We start from the raw sequence: 16,462 nt of genomic DNA on the forward strand, positions 1-16,462 counted from the left end.
TGAAAGCCATTCCCCTCTTCTGGCCTTTAAAGGGGAACCCATAAACCTCAGGAAATACTGATTCTCCGACTTTAGTTTTATCCACAACTTTCTTCTAAAGTGAGAGTTAAGTCTCTAAACTTAAAAAAACAACAAAAAAAACATTAACATTTATATGAGATGTCTATTGTTTTGTACATTTATCATTGTGATTTAAAGGTGGAGCTTTTTCCAGTACCTGTGACTTAATATTTTGGGTTTTTCTTTTTGAGTGTTTATTGGTATTGATATTTATTAATATATGTGAAACTACAAAAAGAAAAAAAAAAAAGACAAAAGAAAAGGTTGGACCTTTTTTTCATTGGTATGTTTCATGCAAAACCGTCCAGGTGAGATTTTCTCTGCCTCTTACATATCACTAACGAGGGACCTGTGTTCGTTTGGAAATAGCGCTTTTTTTCAGTGTTGCATCAACGCTATGAAAAACTAAAAAAAAAAAAAAAATGGATAAAAATAAAAAACAGGAAGCAAAACAGTGGTTCACCAACTGCAGAGCTGCGAAGCTCTCCTCTTCTCCTGAGATGTCAGTAATTGAATAAAACAGTGCGATGAGCTATCAAACTGACATTAGTGTCCTGGTTTTTATTCTGTCTGCAAAAATGTCTTAGGTTTTACCGACGTCACCTACTGCCTGATGTATTATCTGCTTCCTACACCAGAGGGCAGCAGAGAGTCAAAATCAACTGTTGCCGAGGTAACGAGCTGCAGGAAACAAGCCTGTTCTTTATAAGGTGATTCATCGGTGGGTGATATAAACACGGGTAAAATAAAGACAAATAAAAGGATGACACAACCAACAGAAATAGTTTGACTCTCTAAAGTCTGAAAGCTTATTAAGGCCATTACAGATGAAAAAACAAAGTAAATTTTGACCAAAATGCTCAGACATTTTGAGATTTATGTCACACATCTTCATGAAAAAACAAGGAAATTTCAGAAAGTCAAAAATTTGATATAAATTCTTTAATTAATCTCTGAAATTCTGTTGAGAAAAATTGGAAATTTCTGAGTTGAAAATTTGTGAGAAAAAAAACAAACATTTTAATATTTTAGATTAATCTCAGAAATTTTCTAGAAAAAGCAAGAAACTTTGAGTTTGAAAAGTCAAAATTTGCAAGAAAAAGAATCAGAAACATGTAGACTAATCCCAGGAGTTTTTTTAAGAAGTAAAGAAATTTTCAAGCTCCAAAAATCTAAAACTCCATATAAATTCTTTAACTAATCTCTGAAATTTTCTTGAGAAAAATTGGAAATTTTTGAGTTTGATAAGTTGAAAATTTGGGGGAAAACAATTGAAAATTTAAAATTAATCTCAGAATTCTTTTTAGGAAAACCAATAAAATGTCTGAGTTTGAAAAGTAAAAAATTTGTGAGAAACCCCCCCAGAAACGTTTATAGTTTTAAAAATATATATAAATAAGGACATTTTTGAGCTCCAAAACTTTAAAATTTGCTAGAAAAACATTTAATATAAAACAGGGAAAAGGTTTTAGATTAATCTCAGAAGTTTTCTAGTTTCAAAAGTAAAAAGATTTAGACTTTTGAAACTCTGAAATTTCCTCGTTTTTTTCCAGAACATTTCTGAAAAGGGGCTAAAGGAAGAAGAACTTGTGTTACGGGTCGTTCTGTTTTGGTGATCTACTTTCTTCCGGGACGGAGTTCATGTTCATGTGACCCGTCTAAAGTTTCTGACAGGAATATTTGTCACGGCGGTTTCATCTGGGTCGGCCCGCGCCTGGCAGAATTCTCAGCTGGTTCTGCAAACAGAGCTTCGTGTGAAACTGGAGATCGTGTTTCCCCAGAACCGAGCCAAGATTCCCGACCAACACTGACCTCACTGCTGCATGTGAACACAGTTTATTTACTTTAGTTCAGTTTTTGTTGTCCACCTATAATTAAGAGAATAAAGAGTGAAATTCCTGGTGGACGTTTTAAATTATTATTAGGGAAAAATCATTTTAAAATTTAGAAAATAAAATTTATTGTTCCTGCAACATTGGAACAAAAATTTAATTCTTTACAAAATTCACTGCACATTCAGCTAAAGCATCTCTCATTATTATCTACAGTAACTATGAACTAACATAAATTACAATGACATGAAGGGGAAACATTTATTAATCATGTTTATCAAGCAACTGTGAGTATTTATTTTGGGGTTTCAGTGTTTACAGTTCAGCTGTGAACCAAAAACAAAATGGATTCCCTGGACTCATCTGAGCGACCTTTGACCCAGATCCTGTTTTCTGGACGTCTTTTGGGGTGAAAACCAGAATTAAAGTGCTTTCATCTGAGAGATTAGTCATATTATTTGTGACAAAACTGCATGAAAGTTTTATTTTCAGTATTTTAAAGTTTTCTAGATAGATTTTGACTTGTTGATTCCAAAATGTTTATTCTTTATTCATCAGTAGCAGAATCATTTCTAAACAACATTCAGCAAATTATAAGAAATTTTTTGAAACATTTAAAAAAAATCCAAACAAAAACAAGTGGGTCGTTGTTTCAAAGAGAGCAGTACGCAGAAACTATTTATTTTATGTTGTTATAATTAGTGGGAAGTTTTAGTAAAACCAGCCTTTAATAGGATGTTTATGGTTTTGTTGGGGCCCGAAATGAAAAGGAGTTTTGCGTCAACACGTGACAAAAACTCAAGAAAACAAAACCTTTAAACTGTAAATGAATTATACAAACACTCTTTGCAAACTTTGTGTTTTTTGGGAATGAGCCGCAGCTAAATTCTCTAAATTCTCTGCAGATGCTGCTGGTGTTGAAATGTGTTTTTGTTGAATTTTAGACCAGAGAACTTGGCCAACAGAAGGGAACACAAACAGAAAACACAAACACGCCACGGCGGTGTGGGCCGATAAACCCTCACGGTGCCAGCATGCAGCTTTTCTGTGGCTCGTGGGCCCAGGCAGGTCCAGGCAGGTCCATCCGTCCGGCTCGTGCTGCTGATCAAACATGACCCTAAAACAGGACGACACTTTAGACCCGGAACAGGAACGGACCTTTTCACCTGAGCTTAAAATATACAGTGAGTCACTGAGTCTGGTAAAGCCGAGCGCTGCATGTCTCTTTCCTCTCATCTTATCTTATCTGGGCTGAATGAACCTGTGTGTGTTTGGGCCCCGGCAGTCGGGTCGGGCCGGGCCAGGCACCTTTGGCCCAGATTCTTTTAGAGCCAACCAATGGCCACAAGCAGTCTGTGCTGCAGGAAGCTGCTGCAGCAAATAAGGCAGACAAAAAAATAATAATTTAAAACTGAAAACAAAAGTTATGATTGAACTACGACGCAGATGGAGAACAAAATGAGGAGTAAATTCACACCCAAAACACAATTAAAATGTTCTCCAAAAGTTGAACGTTTGTGAGGAAAAAAAACTCAGAAAACTTTAGATTTATCTCTGAAATTTTCTAGAAAAAACTTGGAAATATCTGAGTGCAAAAAATCAAAAATTTGCAAGAAAAAAATCAGAAATCTTTAGATCAATCTTTGAAATCTTCTGACATTTCTGAGCTTGTAAAGTCAAACATTTGCTAGAAAAACATCAGATATTTCCAGATTTATTTCTAGGATTAGCTTTTTTTTTGGAAGTTCAGTTTAGAAAGTCAAACATTTTTTGACTTTTGATATTATCAGTTTGAAATGAGTTTGAAAAGTTAAATATTTTCTACTTTTGAAACTCCAAACTTTTCACTTTTTTCTAGAACATTTCTGAGATTGATTTCAAAGTTGATATAAGAGTACTCTCTAACGACTCCACTGCAAAAACACAAAATCTTACCAAATATCTTGATCTAGTTTCAAGTGCGAATATTTTACTATACTTGAAGTTAAACAAAACTATCTTGCAGACAAATTGCTAGTAAGTTATTTTTGTCTTATTTCAAGTGTACTAAGATACAGGTCCTTCTCAAAATATTAGCATATTGTGATAAAGTTCATTATTTTCCATATACAATGCTAAAAATTGAATATATTTTAGATTCATTGCACACTAACTGAAATATTTCAGGTCTTTTATTGTCTTAATACGGATGATTTTTGGCATACAGCTCATGAAAACCCAAAATTCCTATCTCACAAAATTAGCATATTTCATCCGACTAATAAAAGAAAAGTGTTTTTAATACAAAAAAAGTCAACCTTCACCTGTATTTGCAGTAGAAACTAGACCAAACTTTTGTGTTTTTGCAGTGTGGCAGCAGTAGGAAGGTTTCACAAAACCCCAAAATGTAGAAAAATATCTGAGCGAAAACAAAAAGTTGTCAGTTGAAACAACAGCAAACGATACACATTGGAGAGAAGTAAAAGATAAATGTGAGGAAAAAGTGATCAGTTTTAGTAACTTTCCTTCTTTCCTCCATCTCTCTGTGACTTTCAGCATTTTGAACATTTTATAACCTAAATCAGCTTTAAACGTCTCCACAGCTCCGTTCCTGATCCGTCTGCTGAGTCTCCGTCTTCCATTAATTAACTAAACTTCACAGGCACTGGATTTTATTTAGGGCTGTCAGGGTACATCTCATATGAAGACTTTTTTATTCTTAAAAAGCGTTTTCTCTCCCTGTTTTACCCAGAATGATGTCTGAACCGGTTCTGCATCTAGAGTGCTGTTTGCGTTTCATGTTTGAACAGAGAAGTAATCTTCCTACAGGACTTTGGTCGGTCTATTCTTAGTTATCAATGTTCATTTTGGTAAAACGTTCACTGTTTGTTGTAATTCTCAGAATAGCATGTACTGAGAATCAATGATTTCTTTCTGCTGCCAGCATGGAAAGATTTCTTAGTTTTGAATGTTGCACAACTCTAAGTTGTATAACGAGATTAAAAGACACTACGACTCAAAACGTACTGCTTTTCATGCAAATTAATCTCCAAGAAAAGCTTCCATATGACAGAATATTTTGGTGGGAATAATCAAAATAAACAAAAATCAAATTATAGTTGTTAAATAAGGGGTTAGTTTTAACACCGTTTGGATTTTTAAGTAAAGTTTAAGGTCTAAATTATTCATAGCAGCTAAAATTTTAATCAAACTGAGAACTGTCTTTCTTTCCAATGAGACACGTCTCTCACAGAAGATAATAGAACAATGTAAGGTGTATTTTGTTTGGAAAATAGCATAGAAATATTCCTTTTTGGAGTTCAAGAGGCAGAATAGCTGCAAACTTCAGTTGTTTAGTTAAGTTATAACAGAAGGGATTTTATAAATGTTTTTCCTGAGCAGAGAAACTTTATATCACCTTTCAAATGGAAGAAACTGAAAAACTAGAGAATGGAGATTCCTAGGTTTAGGTTTCAAAGTTTATGGTAAGTTTTCACCTTTGCAGATATAGAAGTGCATCTGTAAGGTCAGACACTGACGTGGGACAATTGTCCTTCCCAAGTTTTCACTCTAATTCATCCCAAAGATGATCAAATCAGGTCTGATGATGATGGTGTGGAAGATCATGACTTAGACTACAAAAAACACAAAATCCTACCAACTATATTGGTGCAGTTTCTAGTGCAAATATCTTGAAACAAGACAAAACAAACAAACAAATAAATAAGATCAGGAAGATATAGGAGCTTGTCTGAAGTCAAGCTCCTATACAAGAATTTGTACCTTTTGATCAATATGAAGAGATCTTCATATTGATCAAAAGGTACAAATTCTTCTGGCAAATTATTTTACTGATATTATAAAAATGTCTTGTTATAAATCAAACAATCTTCCCGTGGAACTAGAACTTGGTTGCTAGGTGACGAGGTGGGCTATGCTGTAGTTGCTAGGTAACGGCACACTGCCCGGCTGTCTATCATGAAATAAGTTGAATAATCTGCCAGTGGAACTAAAACTTTTCCATCAATATTTACAAGCATTTACAAACGCCCATGTCTTGAAGAAAAGTTACTTGTAAGTTATTTTTGTCTTATTTCAAGACAAAACAAATTTGTCTTGATTTTTTTTGTCTAGAAACTAAACATATACTTGGTAAGATTTTTTTTGGCTTTGCAGTGTGTGTATAATTAAAGACAGTGAGGGACTTAAAGACATGTGGGTCCAGTAAGCACCTTGTTATTTGGTTTAAGTTAATCTCCCTGACCTTTCCTCTCCATGACGTCGTCCTCAAGCTGCTGACCCACATTAAAGCTAAACCAAGACGTTGCATAAACTGCATTAGTGCTTGAATTAATCATTTCCAATCATGTCAGCGTTATAAACAGATTAAGTCCATTGTTGAATCACCTGTGTTCTCTCTAGGTTATATAAGCCAAAACTTTGAATGAGGGAAATGTGATGTTTACTGAAAACATTAAGTTATTCTTTTGTTCTCACTATATAAAGGTTTTTATCTGATAAAAAAAAAAAAGTGGTGGACAACAAAAAGCGGTGATTAGAATATAGTTTTATTGTCAGTTGTAATTTGTTACAACATATGCATAAAAAATGTTTTTACATACGAGCTTTTTTATAACTTTTGGTCAATATATAAAGATACTATATACAGGCAAAAAGGACAGGGTGAGGAAACCCCATCAACACAACCACCATCGTTACATCTCCATTGCTGGACTATGTGAGAGGTGGCAAGTGGATGGTGAGGAAGGTGCAGAGGAGGAGGAAGAGGAGGGTTGAGGACTAGGAGGAAGTTGGTGGGAGGGACATAGGTTCATGTTTTCCACCGTCGCTGCTTTCGCTGAGTTGTCTGGTCCGAACCATTTCCTTGGCGATGCAGGTCACCTGTCCGTTGGCTAAGGTGTAACCGTTCCTGCAACACAAACCAACCTTTAGTTTACCATCAGACAGCATAAATGTCCCCATCCTGCAAAGTCTTACCAAGTATTTCTGCTCTAGTTTTTAGTACAAATATCTTAGTACATTTGAAATAAGACAAAACTAGTTTACAAGTAACTTTTCTGAAAGATGTAGAAGCTTCTTTTAAGTAAATAATTTCTTAATATTGATGGAAACGTGCTAGTTCCACTAGCTGATTATTTCACTTATAGCATGAGGAGAACTGTATTGTAAGTGGCCCTAGTATTTTTTCATCAATATTAAGGAATTATTTACTCAAACTTTCAAACTCAAAATTCAAAAAAACTTTATTGATCCCAAAGGAGGTTAAATGTTGTGACTCATATTAATTCAAATTCTTTAAAGAGTTGATGTAGAAAACTTAATATTGATGAAAACGTCTCAGTTCCGAAGGCAGACTATGTCACTTAGTTCATGATCCACGGCAGGGCACTGCACCGTCACCTAGCAACCCCAGCCAAGTCCAGCCCGTCACCTAGCAACCCAGTTCTACTTCCACCGGCAGATTATTTCACTTATACACTTATGCATTTTTCCCATGTTATAAATGAGATAATCTGGTAATGACTAGGACTTTTTAATTGATATTAAAGTATTATTTACTGAAAACAAACTCCTATTTCTTGCTCAAAAGTTACCTTTTACTTTTATCTAATTTCATGAGTTGTAGTGGAAAGTAAACCAAAAACACTTGGTCAGATTTTATGTTTTTTGCATAAGTCACTCACTTTTGATTTTCAGATCCATTTTGCAAAGCGAGCTGGTTCTGCTTTACGAAGAAGAACGAAGTCCACCAGTGACCGGAGTCTTGCCTCGGAAGTGCTACGAAGAACAAACGTTTATTTTTAATTGTGATTCATTAAGACAAACATATTTTGAATATGTTTCAGCAATATGCTGCTCTCCGTACCTGGATGGTGTGGAATAACCTCCCCAGTGTACTCGGCGCTCCCACAAGAGCTGCTGCTGGAGTTGGACCCGAGACGTCCTTTTGGAAAGAAATGGCAACGTTAAATTTTTGTATACTTATCCGGAGATAAAAAGCATCATATACGCATTACTTACTTCTATAGTAGTCATGTGTGGCGACGAGAGAACCACTTGATGGAATTGATGCCATTTTCTCCGACTTTAAGTGGAAAATAACCTAAAGAGGAAAACAGACATGTCAAACTCAATTTCCATCGAGGAGCCTGTTCAGTTTAAGTTAACATTATCGACCCAGTTATATTCACGGAGTTATAAAACAGTAACACGTAGCTGCAAGTGTCAGGTTTCTCCAAACTCAAATTACAAGAATGTATGGGAGAACGTGCCCACGCGTACAGCAGGCTGGTGTGCACGCACTGGCTGCATGACACACTGACTGTATTCAGACTCAACTTCCAAAGTCATAAAAGAAACATAAATCCTTATTTTCTATCATTGTTAATTGAAAAATGTGTATAATTGTGCAGAGACCAGAACCAGTTCAAGGCTGTACAGCTTAACTGTCTGAACAGCAGATGGCTTATAGGAAATCCCTATTAATTAATCACTGACCTAGGCCAACACTGCATGGCCTCTAAGCACAATCTAAAAGAAAATAATGTAAATTTTTCTACAATTTCTTACATTTATTTATTCAGGATTAATTACAAAGGTGAACAATTGAGATTTTTTTTCCCATGCAAAATATTTTTAAAAAACAAAAATAAAACAATCATAAACATAAAATTATACTCTAGAATAATTATTTTAACTTGCCTTCAGAGTGGGTGGTGATGCTTGCACCTGGTGCGGATGGCTTGCAGTAGAAGAGGGGGTAGATGCAGGCTAACTATGGCCCATTTGTGGACGAACAACCTGTGTGGACCGCTGTGGATCACTGCACTGCTGTGGTCACACAGGCTACCCCACGAGCGGCTTTTATACCAGCAGGCGCGCTCGTCCTCGGCTCGTGGGCGGGGCTTGAAACTTGAGGACGGGAACGTGCTTCCCCGTCCGGGACACGGTGGCCACGGTGACACCAGTGCGCTTAGGGAGATTACACAGGCTTTACTTAACCCCAACCGCAACCAGGGCAGGACGGATCCCCGTCCCTGTTCTGAACTAGAAAAGTACATGCACAGGAATGGGCGCCGGCTGAGGAAGAAATGCCTGAACACGGGCTCTCCAAAAGAAAATAATCCCAACTAGAACACCAAGACACAGTTGTCTGAGTTTCATATTCGATACGCATCACCTTCATGATACGCATCTCTGGTGGTCTAGGAATCGGCGCTCTCACCGCTGCGGCTCCGGTTCGATTTGGCACGGGTTCGACTCCCGGTCAGGGAACTTAAATTTTGTAATTTCAGAATACATTTAACTTTATTGATCCCAGATGGGAAATGTATTTATTGACAAACTACTCCATTCAAGGTATTAGCAGCAAATATTAGGGAATACAGATAATCATAAGCAATATGAATTTTGTAGAAATACATAGACATAAGTGTTAAATTACAAGTTAAATAATGACCTAAATATAAAATAATTAAAATAAGTAAATTTAAATGTATGTTATATTTTGTTATTGAGTCCTTAAAAGGCTGTTGTACAGATAATTGATCCGAATGACCTTATTTCATACATAATTTTCTATTTATAATGAATGAAAATAAGTTTCTCCGTTTTTAAGACCTGGGACATGCCAATACTTTTACATTTCAAATTTCCATATCGTTTATTTATTTAAGCTTCAGGAACTGTAGAACAAAAAGTAAAGAGCACTTGTAAGCTGATCTAATTTAAAAAAACAACTATATAAAATAAAAACGAATTATCTAGCGCCACCCAAAGGTACAGATGTCATACGTCACTTATGACGTTTCTCAATTACGTTCATGTATTATTGTTACCTTTGGATTTATTTCATCATATAAATCAATTAAAAATGTTTACAATGAAAGGTTACTTAGAAAATTATATTAATGATACATCATTATTACTGTGCACAGATTTATTTAATTATCTTAAAATTAAAAATGAAATAGAATAGAAAGTTACATGAAATAAGCCACCTAATATTTCCTTTCACTTTTATTAAACAATTGCATTATTATTAATAATAACCTTTTTTATTTACAAATTATAAAACGAAAGAAACTCGAATTCCTGTCAGATTATATATAAAATAATATATTGGAGCTATATTTCTAGGCTACTTTAGCTATTTTTATGTCCATTTACAAAATTCATAGAAGTCAACAAACAGAGACGTTGAATGTATTCTAAAGCCTTTACTTGAAAAATCTGACATTACAAAAATACCTTGTAGTACATCTGATTTCAGAATACGGAGATACAAGCATGTCAAAAACAACCAGCATATTAAAATGAACAAATTTTATCACGTTTTGAAACATTCAAAGGTTTAAATACATCTAAATTATTTTACTTAGACAACTTGTATTGTACAGTCAATTTCTTAATCTGCAACAACAAAGAAACTGAAAAAACAAGCATACATATTGATGAGGGAGAAAATTCACATTTTTTTTAACTGAGAAACTTTAGTGATTTGCATAAAATCGATTCATCTCAGGTTTGGTTGCGTGAGGATCTTATTTCAAATCCAGACGCCTCTTCACTGTTCGACACGCCTCCAGTCACTTTATCCTTTTAATTCAGAAATAATTTATCATAACTTACACAATATAAACCATATATTGTGTTTTTTTAAGTTTGTTTAACATTAACACTCACCTTCACACTGCCAACCAGTTCTTCAATAGACTTGAACGTGGATGAATGCCTAAAAATAAATATGAACAATTAAACACTCCATTAAATATGTTGAATACCAACTTGTTTTCAAATTTATTGTGATGTTTTACCTCATAGATGGCACACTAATGGTGTGACTCAGGGTCCTGAGTGGAAAAAAATATATAATTATAAAATGTTTGAGAGTAAATTGTAAATTTTAAGGTGGAAAACTACTTTTTTTTTACACAATGCTTTGAATTATCACATATTTAAGTTTTAACTGAGCAGATTGTAACAAATATGAACCTAAAACATTATTATTGGCAGTTATGAACTAAGTAACATTTCTTTATTCACTTCCTAAAATGAAGACGCTGTGAAGCTCAGATCTTACCGTGGTGGGCTTGGAAGAGGCAAAGCTCTGTTGAGTTTGCAGCATAAATGAGAAAAGAAAACGCAAAACAATGTTATTGGATTACAGTTTGAATATTCTTTAAAATCGATAAGGTGATGCTATGTTCCAACTGCAGGGTTATAATGAGGTTAGCAGTCTCTGGACAGCGTAAAAAAAAAAAAGAGCTAAAATAAATAAAATTATTAAAAAATGTCCCATTTAATAGTCAATTAAAAATACTTTAGTGATCCCAAAGGGAAATTAAATAATAATTAACATCGGATAAAAAAAATAAAAAAACATTTCTGTGCATCTTACATCATTAAGATCCAACTTGACATGTTTGAGCTGATGTGTCCAAACCAAATTTTAACGTTTTAATGTTTTATTATCGTTTGTTCTGAAATTCTTATAAACTTAGCAATTCATCCTCCTAATATTACTCTATTTGAGAGGTGGGTAGAGTACTCAAACAGGAGTAGCAATACGTCAACATATCTAGTAAATTATACTAAAGTTTAAAAAGTTTATTTATTTTTATTTATTTTAGTTTATTTGGTAAAAAGTCTACTCAAGTACTGAGTAACTGAGCAAATCAATCATTTAAAAATTACATCATTAGACGGACCAAAATATAAACTTAAGCGGATATTTTGGTATTTTAAGGATGAAAATAAAAAAATAAAATCAGTTTCTTTCGGTATAAAACTTTAACTGCAGGTGTCTCTCTGGTGAATTTCTCATTAAAACATGTTTGTTTTTCATTCAGAGGGTAGAAAAAAAGTACAGTGTAGTAAAAATACATCTTTTCAAAAAAAGTTACTCAAGTAAATGTAATAACTAGTTACTTCCCAGCTTCGCTCTATTCTGGTAATATGACTTTACTCTTGTATTATTTCTATATTCTTCTCACTTTGTGATTAATTTAGTCTGTTTTTGTAGCATTTCTTTTTCCTCTTTACACTTTTAGCTTAAATTATTTATGAAAGTTTTACTTCTACATTATTATTTTTGTTGCGACCCAAAGTGGGCGACTGCCAGACATCCAGAGGCCGGTGGCAGAAGGGACAGCCTGTCAGAATGACCTCAGATTGACCTTTAGTGGATTGAACTGAGGAGCCCTGAGCAAAGGCTTTGCTGTAGCTCAGTGGAAGGAAAAGGTAATTAGATGATTTGACTCCATCTTCCCCCATCACATCCACAGAAACCCTCTGGACAAACCAACCTTTCTCTCAACATATTTGATGTGTATTGATGATTTTGATGATGGCACTTGACAAAATGTAACGTCTGTTGCTTCTTTAATTAGTTACTGTGTGATGTTTTTATGGTTTAAAGCACTTCAAACAGCCTTGTTTATTAATAATAAACTATTAATTCATTGACGACAGTTACTAATGTGTAAAAAACCGGTTTAAAATAAATAAAGCGTGCCCAGCCTGGCGGGGCAGACAAGTGAAGCCTGGCAGCCCACCAGGCTTTTAATACACTGGGAGAAACACCTTGTAGAAAAATATATTTCATCATTTGTTTGGTATGAAAATTATATGACCATTTATAACTATTTATTGAAAGATTTCTCTCAGTTTTTAACCCAAATAAAAGTGGGCTGACCTCATCTGCACCAGCCTCCTGGTGATGGCCACGCCCACGTTGGACAGAGCAGCAGATGTCACCTGGCCGGCTTGAGACAGACCGTCTCGTGTCCTCACGTATCTGCAATCAATAAATTAAATCAGTCAGTGCGACAAAACAAAGCTCTGTGTGTTCTGTTTAACAGCAGCAACCAGTAAACACTGTAAACAGACAAAAATGTTTTCTAGTAAAAGAAAAAGTACCACATGAACATTTTAACTTCAGTAAAAATCACATACTTGCTTTTAAAAATACTTAAAGTTTTGAACATGGAAGTACTTGTTGAATGTATTCCCTAATAAAATGGTCTAAAATATCATCATGTGTATTTTCTTGAATACGTTAATGCTGCAGCTAATGCATGTTTCTACTGCGTTTACAATCTGTGACAGTTTTCACTTGATTCTGTGCATCAGAAATGCAGAGTTAAATGTTAGAATAAGAAAGAGGAATAACTATTCCTTTCAACATTTTTGTTTAAAACAGAAGTGAAACCGATGTGTTAGTTTAACTGCAGTAAAACCACTCAAATAAAAGTTGATAATTTCACTGACATTTCAACACCAGTTTGCCATCAACTCCACAGTTTAAAAAAAATACCGTTTATTCAACTTTAATGGGTCAGTAATGAACAATATTTTAATTTCCTGGCACCATTTGCAAAACTTGGACCCATTTTTTGAAGTAGTTAGCTCAAAAGTAAGTAAGTCATTAATTACTTTAAAACAAATAACGCAATGTGACATGAAGGAAACTCCACATATTTCTGTTAACACATTACAAAAATGCAGTGGAGCTGAAAGTATAGATAATTAATGTAAAATGAAGTGAAGTTAAAGTCAAACGCAACTCAATTAAATCTACTTAAAACTGTATTATGTAACTTTTATAATATATATATTTTTTACATACTTGTTGAAACTGTTGTGATGTCAGTATAATCTGTGACAAAAAAATATTTAATTCCTCTGCCTTCTCTCAGTGCTATCTGGAAACAATCAATCAGAGCTAGGAGGCGGGTCTTAGCGCTGTCAATCATGTCTGTGTGCGCAGCAGACTCTGTTGTCAATGCTAAGGTTAGTTAGCATAGCCTGCGATGTTGGTGGATAAACAGTTTTTCTGTAATGGTAAGTAGCTTCTCCACCATCAGCACATTTAGCAGCGCATTCACAAGGTTGATTGACAGCGCTGAGACCCTTCTACTGGCTCTGATTGGTGAGAAAGTAGAGGAGCTTGATTTTTTTCACAGATTATCTGTTTTATACCATCATAACCTGGTTATAGTTTTAACAAATATGTAAAAAACATTTTTTTTTATAAAAGTTATGTTCTCCAGCTTCAAGTAAAGCGTAGATAAATAAAAATTTTATTTAAGTACAGTAACAATGTACTTGTACTTCGCTACATCCCACCGCTACATAGAAAAGCAACTCGTAAACAACAATAAGCTTCATGTGCGTCAGCTGTCCATCTGCTGCAGCAGATCCTTCCTCCTCTGTTTAATACAAACACTGGAGGCTCGTCATGCTGTGACTTTGTAAAGCCACTGCCTCTTGTGCTAAGTCAGGCTGTGGGGCTATTATCAGGGCACCAATCCTATTTGACCCGGAAAATCCCATCAGACGGTTCTTAGAAGTGATCCCTCTTGAGGAAACATGCACAGAAATAAACGCTGAAAAGATCCAGTTGTTTTAAAAAGTGAATATATTTCTGGGGATGATTAAATCGTGATTATATGGACTCACACGCTGGAGTTGCCGATGTCCTCCAGAGTGGCAGAGGCTGTGAGATATCTGAAACGACAGGACATGCAGAGGTCGGCTGATTAGTGTGCTGACTTAAGAGCGCAGTCCTGATCATCGGCAGGTTGCCTCTTTTGGTTATGTAACCATAGCTGCATTTCCATTGGCCACAATCTGATATTTTGATAATAATTTTGCTTAGTGGAAACATGGAAACACTGATTTTTTGATAAGTTTTGGTGCCGTATCAAAATTGGTTTATTTCGCAAAACTGAAAGCAAAACCTTTTTGGCAACAACCGGATGATGATACAGGCGGAAACCATGAAGTAGAACAACAGGAAGTGAATGGAGGATGATTGATAAGCAAGTTTTTTTTAAGACTTACAGAATGAGCAAACTTGTTCACATGTTATTTTAATTATGTTTCTAATTTTAATTGCGAAACTGTGTTTTTCCAACAACATTTTGCGTATGTTTGTAATGGAAATTCAGCTTTTGTCATGATAAAACAATACATAATATAACTGGCTCTATGGTACATCCACACATTAAATGACAGAACACTTCGCTGAAATTTTATATAAATATTTGTTTCTGTGTTTGCGAAAGTGTGGGAGAACGTACGGAGCTGAGGTCTGGACTTCCTGCCAACCTTTGGCGAGATTCTGCTTCACGTTGCTGAGCGGACTCATCCCCAGCTGCCTCCTGATGTCTGCTGCATACTTCTCTTTTGCCAAAAGGACTTGCCTCAACGTCTGAATCTCATCCTCCGTCTATGCAGGAGGAAAGAACAATAAATTCAGATTGGGGGAAAATCTTTCTTTTCCTGTCCTTGCTTGCCTTTGAATTGTGTTGCATTACCTTTGTAAGCTCAAAACGCAGAGTGTCCCAGTCATCCTCTCTTAGATTTGTGTGTGAACATCCATTGCCTGTAATTCTTGTGGAGAAGTTCAGCGATGAAGACGTCCCGTTAAAAACTTAGACAGAGGAAATATCAAATTAGACTGATGTGAATCAAGAAGGAAAAGAATATAGATTAAGATTCAGCTGTAATGAGTTCAAAATTACAGTGTGTTTAAGAATTAGTATTTATATCTTAAATACATTTTCAAGAAGGGTTTGAGATGATAAAAAATTTTCTGACCTATCAGGAGATAGATTAGTTACTTAAAGTAATAGTCAGTAAAAAACAGTCAATAATAGTCAGTTAAATCTTTATAGCTTTACAATAATTTTCTTTCTTAAATAACTACCATAGATACATTGCTGCAAGAAAAAAATAAGCTTTTACTATTCAGAAATTAAAATTGAAGATACTGTGTATAAAAATAGAAAATGACACGAAAGGAAAAAAGAAAAAAACATTCTACTAAATATTTCAGATCCACAAATGAAAGACAAATTCGAAAAAATGTTCTGTTTAAATAAATTAATATAAAAATAATGATATTATATCATCGTTTTTTCTAAGGTTTCGGCTTCAAGAATCACATTCTGTTGTCTTGAATTTAAAGAATATTTCTAACGTAACGACACCTTAACTTTCTTTAATCAATAATTTACGTTTGAGACGATGATTTCGACTAATAATTGTAATTTTAGTAATAAATAAAGATTTATAAGAAAGTTGGATGTTATTATTTACTGTAGTGTTAAACATGTAGGAGCTGCTGTCCTCGGTGCTGAACTCCTCCCTCATTTTCTGCTCACCAGCTAACAGGCTAGCCGGCTAACGGCTAACCTGTTGCGTGCTATGCTAACGTCAGCATAAAGTCACCAAAACTAGCAAACGACAAAAAAACAACAACTCGTCATTAACCCTATAAAACCAACCAAATGCAGGCATATAATAAAAATGTAATACCGTATGATCGATGCGAGTTGGTCTTACCTTGTCGGCTCATCGCTGCTTTGTTCACTTCGAAGTGTTTTAATAAGCTAACCGCTGCCAAATGTCTCCATCCAGTTAGCTGAGCTCAGAGAATAGCAGGGGGCAGTCTGATCACTGACGCTATTATTGGTTTCACTCTCTCTCACACTCGGTAATCTCGGTAATTGACAACACCAGGATACAAAGAGATCACTATAAACTCATGGCAGCTTCAGGGA

General features: G+C 35.0%; 2 protein-coding genes across 2 annotated transcripts; both read right to left on the reverse strand.

Annotated features, from left to right (window-relative positions):
• Positions 1-6,421: 6,421 nt before the first annotated feature.
• ppdpfa (pancreatic progenitor cell differentiation and proliferation factor a) lies at positions 6,422-8,744 on the reverse strand. Its single transcript, XM_044132910.1, has 5 exons — positions 8,595-8,744; positions 7,914-7,995; positions 7,759-7,836; positions 7,577-7,670; positions 6,422-6,801 (listed from the first exon to the last, which is right to left on the reverse strand). Exons 2-5 carry the CDS (start codon positions 7,966-7,968, stop codon positions 6,672-6,674), a joined length of 357 nt encoding a protein of 118 aa, XP_043988845.1. The 5' UTR covers positions 7,969-7,995; positions 8,595-8,744; the 3' UTR covers positions 6,422-6,671.
• Positions 8,745-10,096: 1,352 nt separating this feature from the next.
• Positions 10,097-16,440, reverse strand: LOC122833241 (tumor protein D54-like). Its single transcript, XM_044120680.1, has 9 exons — positions 16,245-16,440; positions 15,215-15,330; positions 14,978-15,126; positions 14,355-14,402; positions 12,589-12,690; positions 10,975-11,001; positions 10,709-10,744; positions 10,578-10,626; positions 10,097-10,490 (listed from the first exon to the last, which is right to left on the reverse strand). The coding sequence occupies exons 1-9, from the start codon at positions 16,255-16,257 to the stop codon at positions 10,413-10,415; spliced, it is 618 nt and encodes a 205-aa protein (XP_043976615.1). The 5' UTR covers positions 16,258-16,440; the 3' UTR covers positions 10,097-10,412.
• Between the last annotated feature and the right edge of the window lie 22 nt (positions 16,441-16,462).

Source organism: Gambusia affinis, linkage group LG01 (assembly GCF_019740435.1).
Source record: "Gambusia affinis linkage group LG01, SWU_Gaff_1.0, whole genome shotgun sequence".
Taxonomy (NCBI): Eukaryota; Metazoa; Chordata; class Actinopteri; order Cyprinodontiformes; family Poeciliidae; genus Gambusia; species Gambusia affinis.

What these genes read in the sequence shown, in the direction of transcription:
- LOC122833241 (XM_044120680.1), bottom strand. An exon ending in TGCGTTTTGAGCTTACAAAG is followed by an intron (nt 15,127 to 15,214) that starts GTAATGCAACAC and finishes CCTCCTGCATAG; the next exon opens with ACGGAGGATGAGATTCAGAC. An exon ending in AACTGGTTGGCAGTGTGAAG is followed by an intron (nt 10,491 to 10,577) that starts GTGAGTGTTAAT and finishes CTGAATTAAAAG; the next exon opens with GATAAAGTGACTGGAGGCGT.
- ppdpfa (XM_044132910.1), bottom strand. Translation starts at nt 7,968, where the DNA reads ATGGCATCAATTCCATCAAGTGGTTCTCTCGTCGCCACACATGACTAC. An exon ending in CACACATGACTACTATAGAA is followed by an intron (nt 7,837 to 7,913) that starts GTAAGTAATGCG and finishes TCTTTCCAAAAG; the next exon opens with GACGTCTCGGGTCCAACTCC. An exon ending in AATGGATCTGAAAATCAAAA is followed by an intron (nt 6,802 to 7,576) that starts GTGAGTGACTTA and finishes TTTGTGTTGCAG; the next exon opens with GAACGGTTACACCTTAGCCA.